This window comes from Bombyx mandarina, chromosome 12 (genome assembly GCF_030267445.1).
Source record: "Bombyx mandarina strain Sakado chromosome 12, ASM3026744v2".
Classification (NCBI taxonomy): Eukaryota; Metazoa; Arthropoda; class Insecta; order Lepidoptera; family Bombycidae; genus Bombyx; species Bombyx mandarina.
Genome location: NC_143219.1, coordinates 8,841,372 through 8,850,842, shown reverse-complemented (window position 1 = coordinate 8,850,842; position 9,471 = coordinate 8,841,372). Strand labels below are relative to the sequence as shown.

At 38.4% G+C, this 9,471-nt stretch overlaps 1 protein-coding gene across 1 annotated transcript; it reads right to left on the bottom strand.

Moving 5' to 3' along the window:
* Positions 1 to 4,631: 4,631 nt before the first annotated feature.
* On the bottom strand, positions 4,632 to 7,671 carry LOC114251911 (trypsin, alkaline C-like). The gene is made up of 4 exons (XM_028186357.2): positions 7,533 to 7,671; positions 6,903 to 7,071; positions 5,776 to 6,031; positions 4,632 to 5,387 (listed from the first exon to the last, which is right to left on the bottom strand). Exons 1-4 carry the CDS (start codon positions 7,573 to 7,575, stop codon positions 5,064 to 5,066), a joined length of 792 nt encoding a protein of 263 aa, XP_028042158.2. The 5' UTR covers positions 7,576 to 7,671; the 3' UTR covers positions 4,632 to 5,063.
* Between the last annotated feature and the right edge of the window lie 1,800 nt (positions 7,672 to 9,471).

Below are 9,471 nucleotides of genomic sequence, written 5' to 3'. Positions count from 1 at the left end.
TCGTTCGGTGCATTCGTGTTGAGCGATGCACCGGTGTTCGAATCTCAGGCGGGTACCAATTTTTCTAATGAAATACGTACTCAACAAATGTTCTCGATTTATTTCTACGGTGAAGAAATAACATCGTGTAATAAAAATCAAACCCGCAAATTTAAATTTGCGTAATTATTGGTGGTAGGACCTCTTGTGAGTCCGCGCGGGCAGGTACCACCAACCAACCCATTTCTGTCGTGAAGCAGCAATGCGTTTCGGTTTGAAGGATGGGGCAGCCGTTGTAACTATACTGAGACCTTAGAACTTATATATCTCACGGTAGGTGACGGAATTTACGTTGTAGATGTCTATGGGCACGAGTAACCACTTAACACCAGGTGGGCTGTGAGATCGTCCACCCATCTAAGCAATAAAAAAAGAGAATATTATACCTTATTGTGACACCAGAATACAACTAACATTGAAAATAGGCAGTATTAGCGCTAAGAGCGATCTCAACCGCAGAACCGTTTTCCCTACAGATATTCTGAACAGATACAGCAGGGAAGTCGCATTGTTCTATTATAACCTTTGCACTCGAGGCCTTTTTCGCTGGCGCGAACCAGCAACTCCAGACAGTTTCGGCCAAGTGAGATAAACATTTTACAGGTACTTTAATTTTACTTATACAGATTTTTATCTCATTTAAAGGTACATTACGTATACATCAGGTTTTATGGGAGTCTAAAGCACCTGGGACGACTGCTAGAAGTTTGAGTTGCTTTTCTTGTACCTATGTGTATCTCAAGTCCATGCTTATATGGAAAACATCAAGGCTTTATAGACTTAATTAAAGATCCAGAGCTAAAAGAATCGCAACCACCTATTGTAACAAAGGTTTTACCCCAATCCAAGAGGATTACAGTTTTTTCTGACATTAGTCTTAATGTAAATAATTTGCGGGTTTCCAGGAAACGGCGTTTTGCAGATGATAAGCCACTTGGAAATTAAAAAATTTGTGCTTTAGTCAAAACATTTTATTTCATTCCCCTTTGCTTAATTTCATTCCCGTTCCGTACGTAAAATTTTAGTGGCTTATTACTCCATAAGTAATATATAGAATGAAGTGCCTCATAGATAGTGTTACATATATTTTAATCTAGAACACGACAGATAAATAAATTTAGGTAAAATAGAAGTTTTTTTTATTCGACATTTTATTGCGTGATATGAGAATCACTGAGTTGCCCCACGTAATGAATTTGACTATTATTTACACTACTAGTTCGACCAGCCCAATGGGTACAGGGTAGCGGGGAGATACGTGCTTCACGCGAAACGCATCCGCTTGCTTCCAGTCTGCCTTGGACGAGTTTTGTCTTTGTTCGTCTGGTTTTGTTGACAATAGTTCAACTATGAATGTTCAATTATTTTTAAATTTTACATACAAACTATCCTTAGCTCCAACAATGTGTTTATAGCATAGATGACCAAAGAATTTAAAGGGTGCATATGGAGAAACCCAGCACCAGTATAGTATCACATGAACTTCTTGGAATCACTAAACGCAGCTCTGATGTCAAAAGACTACCAGAGCGAGTATTTGCCGACACAGAAAAGCGAGAGATCATAATAAGGAACTAAACAATTCAATGGAGAATAGCAGCAGCGTTATGTGTGCTTAGTGCGAGTTTTTTAACGATCTGGATCACGTAAAAGTTATCTCAAATTTGTATGATATTGTAACGTTTGCCTACGTTTGCCCCTAGGGGCGCTGGTCCAACTGCATACAAATTTCAGTAAATTTTTGCGCTATCGAGAACGTTAAAAAACTCGCACTAAGCACACTGGATACACTAGTGTATCCTCGAGCAGCGTTATGTGTGCTTAATGCGAGTTTTTTAACGATCTGGATCACGTAAAAGTTATCTCAAATTTGTATGATATTGGAACGTTTGCCTACGTTTGCCCCTAGGGGCGCTGGTCCAACTGCATACAAATTTCAGTAAATTTTTGCGCTATCGAGAACGTTAAAAAACTCGCACTAAGCACACTGGATACACTAGTGTATCCTCGAGCAGCGTTATGTGTGCTTAATGCGAGTTTTTTAACGATCTGGATCACGTAAAAGTTATCTCAAATTTGTATGATATTGGAACGTTTGCCTACGTTTGCCCCTAGGGGCGCTGGTCCAACTGCATACAAATTTCAGTTAATTTTTGCGCTATCGAGAACGTTAAAAAACTCGCACTAAGCACACTGGATACACTAGTGTATCCTCGAGCAGCGTTATGTGTGCTTAATGCGAGTTTTTTAACGATCTGGATCACGTAAAAGTTATCTCAAATTTGTATGATATTGGAACGTTTGCCTACGTTTGCCCCTAGGGGCGCTGGTCCAACTGCATACAAATTTCAGTTAATTTTTGCGCTATCGAGAACGTTAAAAAACTCGCACTAAGCACACTGGATACACTAGTGTATCCTCGAGCAGCGTTATGTGTGCTTAATGCGAGTTTTTTAACGATCTGGATCACGTAAAAGTTATCTCAAATTTGTATGATATTGGAACGTTTGCCTACGTTTGCCCCTAGGGGCGCTGGTCCAACTGCATACAAATTTCAGTTAATTTTTGCGCTATCGAGAACGTTAAAAAACTCGCACTAAGCACACTGGATACACTAGTGTATCCTCGAGCAGCGTTATGTGTGCTTAATGCGAGTTTTTTAACGATCTGGATCACGTAAAAGTTATCTCAAATTTGTATGATATTGGAACGTTTGCCTACGTTTGCCCCTAGGGGCGCTGGTCCAACTGCATACAAATTTCAGTTAATTTTTGCGCTATCGAGAACGTTAAAAAACTCGCACTAAGCACACTGGATACACTAGTGTATCCTCGAGCAGCGTTATGTGTGCTTAATGCGAGTTTTTTAACGATCTGGATCACGTAAAAGTTATCTCAAATTTGTATGATATTGGAACGTTTGCCTACGTTTGCCCCTAGGGGCGCTGGTCCAACTGCATACAAATTTCAGTTAATTTTTGCGCTATCGAGAACGTTAAAAAACTCGCACTAAGCACACTGGATACACTAGTGTATCCTCGAGCAGCGTTATGTGTGCTTAATGCGAGTTTTTTAACGATCTGGATCACGTAAAAGTTATCTCAAATTTGTATGATATTGGAACGTTTGCCTACGTTTGCCCCTAGGGGCGCTGGTCCAACTGCATACAAATTTCAGTTAATTTTTGCGCTATCGAGAACGTTAAAAAACTCGCACTAAGCACACTGGATACACTAGTGTATCCTCGAGCAGCGTTATGTGTGCTTAATGCGAGTTTTTTAACGATCTGGATCACGTAAAAGTTATCTCAAATTTGTATGATATTGGAACGTTTGCCTACGTTTGCCCCTAGGGGCGCTGGTCCAACTGCATACAAATTTCAGTTAATTTTTGCGCTATCGAGAACGTTAAAAAACTCGCACTAAGCACACTGGATACACTAGTGTATCCTCGAGCAGCGTTATGTGTGCTTAATGCGAGTTTTTTAACGATCTGGATCACGTAAAAGTTATCTCAAATTTGTATGATATTGGAACGTTTGCCTACGTTTGCCCCTAGGGGCGCTGGTCCAACTGCATACAAATTTCAGTTAATTTTTGCGCTATCGAGAACGTTAAAAAACTCGCACTAAGCACACTGGATACACTAGTGTATCCTCGAGCAGCGTTATGTGTGCTTAATGCGAGTTTTTTAACGATCTGGATCACGTAAAAGTTATCTCAAATTTGTATGATATTGGAACGTTTGCCTACGTTTGCCCCTAGGGGCGCTGGTCCAACTGCATACAAATTTCAGTTAATTTTTGCGCTATCGAGAACGTTAAAAAACTCGCACTAAGCACACTGGATACACTAGTGTATCCTCGAGCAGCGTTATGTGTGCTTAATGCGAGTTTTTTAACGATCTGGATCACGTAAAAGTTATCTCAAATTTGTATGATATTGGAACGTTTGCCTACGTTTGCCCCTAGGGGCGCTGGTCCAACTGCATACAAATTTCAGTTAATTTTTGCGCTATCGAGAACGTTAAAAAACTCGCACTAAGCACACTGGATACACTAGTGTATCCTCGAGCAGCGTTATGTGTGCTTAATGCGAGTTTTTTAACGATCTGGATCACGTAAAAGTTATCTCAAATTTGTATGATATTGGAACGTTTGCCTACGTTTGCCCCTAGGGGCGCTGGTCCAACTGCATACAAATTTCAGTTAATTTTTGCGCTATCGAGAACGTTAAAAAACTCGCACTAAGCACACTGGATACACTAGTGTACTGCGAACGCCCCACGGCGTGTACGGTAGGATGACATTTCTAAGGCCACAAGGGTAGCTACCTCAATCCTGCCTTTTCTGCCGGGAAGCGTACTGTCTGGTTTGAAAATTGGGACAGCCGTTACATGTACAATGCAATTGAGACTTCGGCCACATATTGAAGATGGATAGCACGTTGTTGTTTCTTTGGCTCTTTTAATCACTTAACACCAGTTGGGCTATGAGATGTATTACTAACGTACTCAATAAAATTGAAAATAAATAAATACTGAACCACTCAAGTCACATATTTTTAGGGTTATAAAAATGAAATATTTAAATATTTTTCAATTTTTTTTTACTAAAGTCTAAATTTAACTCCAGTAATCACATAATAATTACAGTAATTACATAAGTAGATATATTATTATATAACAAACTTAACGACAGCATGACAAGGTGACAAAATATAAAACCTAACTTTGATCATACTATATTATTAAGTACATAGAAATACTTAAACTAATGACGTACACAAGTACTATACGTGGGATGCAATAACAGATATATGTGTATGTTGATTAAAACAATTCGAATTTACCCAGCATGAACATATTATGTACCTATTTATTAATTGGGCACGGAAATGATTCCATGAAATTCCAGTCTCAACAAAGCGAATTTTCTCTATTTTAAATAGATTTCTGATGATTTCTAATTTACGAGGTAGATCTATGTAGATATCTAATGATGGTGACGTTGGCCAAATTCTACATTTAAGCGTTGGTTGCTATCCAGTCGGTGAAGCGGGAAACGCGAGCGTTGACTCCGGGATAGAAAGGATCGGCACATCTGTAGCCCCAGGAGGTGACACCGACAAGAATGTCTCCTTGATGAGCGAGGGGGCCACCGGAGTCACCTTGGCAGGCGTCCTTGCCTCCGACGTTGAGGATACCAGCGCATAACATGTTCTCAGTGATATCTGGCCAGTTTTCGAAACCGGGCCGAGTCTTCAAGAAAGCGTAACGTTCCTCGCAGAGTTGATGGTTGATGATATTTACATCCACATGCTGCAGTTGCTGAGGAGACGGGCCGCCATGCTGTTGAAATGATTAGAAGCGTATTTTTAATCTATACGGCTTGACAACACTTTTTGAATATGAATACCGCAAAGCAATCATTCATTCTGGCTTGAAGGTTAAGATAGCCGGTAGTTCAGTGAAATTGAGGCTTCAATCTAGTATTTTTTTATTACGTTGATGGGTGAACGGGCCAACAGCGCACATCTGGACAGATGTGAAGTTGGTAAGGCACAATTTTAAATACTTGCGTGCCGAAATTCACGTTACGAAGTACATATATATGGGAACCGGTAATTGCTCAAAGCCCGAGTTAACCATTAGCTGCTCAACTACGCAACTCATTAAATGCTAACAAAATGCGCGCCAAATCAAATCACATTTACCGTTGTTAAACAACAAGACTTACCGAGAGAGCTCCCCATCCGATAGCAGTGACCACGGCGCCATCGGGAACATTATAGTTCGCTCCTGCGATACGAACAGGCTGGATACTGCTCGAATAAACGGCGGGGTTGGACAACCGAACGATAGCAATATCGTTGTCAAGAGTTCGGTGAATGTACTGTGGATGCAGGACAATTTCTCTCACAGCGTGGGTGGTACCACCCGATGAAGCCAGAGAGGTTCCGAGTAGAACACGCCACTGATTAGGACGATCGCCACTGTAAATTTTCACATTGAAAGTTTCAAGATTAATACTTTTATTAATTTTTTTATTGCTTAGTTGGTTGGACGAGCTCACGGCCCACCTGGTGTTAAGTAATTACTCGTGCCCATAGACATCTACAACGTAAATTCCGTCACCTACCGTGAGATATATAAGTTCTAAGGTCTCAGTATAGTTCAACGGCTGTCCCACCCTTCAAACCGAAACGCATTACAGCTTCACGGCAGAAATAATCAAGGTGGTGGTACCTACCCGTGCGAGCTCACAAGAGGTCCTACCACCAGTAAATACTTAAATAATCTGAAACTTTACACTTTTACAATATGTTATTTAGACTAAAGTCTATCTGACAGGGGCCTACCAAATTCAATACATATATTTATAAAGAAGTTAAAATAAGTAGGTTTTTTTATTGTATTACTACGCAGTATACGTACTTCATGAAAAGTTTTTAACTTATGCGAGTATCTATTGTATTGAATGACGGTCAGCCAACAAATCTAGAGTTAAATACATATCTACTTCGTATCGTGTTGTCTTCGTCGCCTATTGTCCTTACAGCATCATAGGATAGCCAACGAAACCCTCTCAGATACTAGCGTATGTACTCGTATAATAATAGTATTTAAGTAGCTTTTGTTCCGGTAAGGGGGCGAGGGGCATTGTGAGCCCGCCCGGGAGGTACTACCATTCTGTCTATAAGTACCGTAAAGCAGTCCTGCATTCCGGTTTAAAGAGTGAGACAGACGTTAAACATTACAGTAAGGCATCCAACTCAAGTCCAAAGGTGTTATGTCCTTGGGATCCAGGCAACACTGATGGGTCGTGAACTCACCTACCCGTCTACTGTAAAAAACAGGTCTTACATGAAGCAATGGGAAGCGGAGACGACAGTGTTTCTTGTAACGAGAGATCCGCCACAGCCCAGTCCCCAAAAAACACCCCACCAGAGGAACTGCATGTTCGCCATGTAAGGATACGTCTCCACCGTTGTAGGAGAACCACCCACGATACGTGTGACACTTCTTGGCACCGCTATATGTAACAATAAATGCTGTTAAATCTAATTACGATCATTTGTCTTAAATAAACGTGTAAATACAGTGAGCCTTTATGTACAATTATTGGACCTAAGCGATTAGTATCTGTAGTGTGAATTTAATTATTTTTTTATCACCACACGATTTAAAAACACTTAACAATAATAAGTGAGACATCCTGTTTATGAAAAATGGGTTAAGTAGTGCCTAGCAAATTTTTTACCACAACGTAATTTTAACCGCATCATATCACAATCTTCATTGCAAATATTAAAATTTTATAAAATAATAATTTCTACGTGATTATTAAATCTGACTTAAATTACTTATGACGAGATTTTAATATTATTTAGTTATTTTAGGTTTATTTATATTTATTATTTAGTTATAAACAGTTAAAAGTGATCAAATTAAATTGAATACCTAATTAAAATTAAAATTAAACTTATAACTTACCAACAGCGGCGCCAATGAGAGCCAAAAGTATGATAGTACGCATTCTGGAAGTACGATAGTAGATGCCTGTTATATTTTCATCAAAGGCCCTTTTATACTAAACTTTATCACTTATCCAAGCGGTCATCTAATTTTCATTAATAGATAACGGAACGGATAAAGACGTTCGCCCTAAAACATGGCAAGCCATATATTTGTTATTGACGTTACTTTTCATATAGTCAGTTTCTGAAATTGCTGGGCATTGGCTACGTTAAAAAAACCGCTTTCAGGCTGAGGTAACGTTTGTAGGTGAAGTACCTATTAGTAATATTTTGACTGTTTTATGGAAATATTTAACAGTGAGGTATCATATTTTGAGTTATTCGTTAAAGATGAAGAAGAAATCTAGTTCAAACAAGAATCAATTTTATGCAAGACCAAATAGTACTATTGTTACTACAGTTACTTAACTGGCGAGGAGACATTTCGATCAATCGGAATACCACTAATAGCTTTCAATGAAGTCAAGTAGTTAGAGAAGAAGAAAGAAGACAGAGAAAACAATCTTATGACACAACTCTTCCTTCCCTTCCTCCATTTTTGCATTATTGCAAAAAAGACCGTGAGAAAAAACGGTTTAAACAAAAACAAAAATGTTGGTTGATTTAATACTTTATTCAATATCTGGTGTGCCATCCTCGTTTTCTATAGCACTCTTGAAGCCTGAGTGGAACACTCTCCACAAGGTACACCAATGTTTCTAGAGGGATTTGTTTCTTGCTTCATTTCAGCACGTTGATTAGCTGTATTTCATTGTACAAGGATTAGTTTGTGCTTCGTACACTGCGTACACAGTAAATCCCACATGTTTCCCATGGGATTTAGGTCTGGACTTTTTGGGCCAGGGCAAAATCTGTATACTAGCCTTCTCCAGAACTTCTCTGGTAGCCCTAGCTTTATGAGCGCGAGCATTATCATGCATCAAATGGAATTTTGTACCGATTATCTGTGCATACAGGATCACATGGGGTAACACACAACTATCCATTTTTCAGTACATTCGAGTGCATACAAATCGTATTGAGTTTCAGTTCATTTCAGAGTCATTCGTATTGAGCGATGTGACTTTTATGTGTTTGAACAAGAGCACCAGGTGTCTTATCATTCAAACCACGATAACTTTAGGGGTATGAGAACAATTCTACAACTGATGTCGATTTGTCGATAGATATATTTCTCAAAATATCACTATTTTATACAGAAGAGTCATACGAATAACGATTATTTTTATTTCCAAAGAACAGGTGTGCAAATGGGGAAATTAACAAATCTGATTACTTACATAAATTTTCCAACTACAATTTTATTAATGAGTCCAATTATTATCTAGTGTATTAAGTATTAGTGAGTTTAATCTCAGATAGTGTTAGATATATTTATTTTAAGTTTATTAATTAGTGAAGGGAAATGGTTTGATAAGATTTTCGTGGGTTTTCCGAATTCTCGCAACTAATAAATAACCATAGTGTGCACCCAGCAAATAATCGAAAGTGTATCTCGAGTCAATCTTAAATTATTACAAGTTTTATAAATTAAATTATTAAACATTAAATTATTAATCTAGTTTCGGTTTTTCAAAGGGAGCCTTTAATTTTGCTTTAATATGCAAGAATGAATAATATAGTAAAATATGTAATTTAAAAAGGACCATCACCTTATCTTCTGTTATGCTATTCTTCAGCTGTTTGACAGTACACGTAAAAGAGCACCAGTTCTAATAAGGATAATAAGGATAAGGTCTCAATAAGGATAATATAACTATTTTATTTTTACATTCTTAATAAAAATTTGCATTACATCTACAAACCTGATATTATCTATTCTGCCACGATATTTATAGTGCCTATTTTAATTGTGGTGAAGGTGTCTGAATACACAGAAGTTTCTTTAATTCGAA

What these genes read in the sequence shown, in the direction of transcription:
- LOC114251911 (XM_028186357.2), bottom strand. Translation starts at nt 7,575, where the DNA reads ATGCGTACTATCATACTTTTGGCTCTCATTGGCGCCGCTGTTG. An exon ending in TCTCATTGGCGCCGCTGTTG is followed by an intron (nt 7,072 to 7,532) that starts GTAAGTTATAAG and finishes TGTTACATATAG; the next exon opens with CGGTGCCAAGAAGTGTCACA. An exon ending in TCGGATGGGGAGCTCTCTCG is followed by an intron (nt 5,388 to 5,775) that starts GTAAGTCTTGTT and finishes TCATTTCAACAG; the next exon opens with CATGGCGGCCCGTCTCCTCA.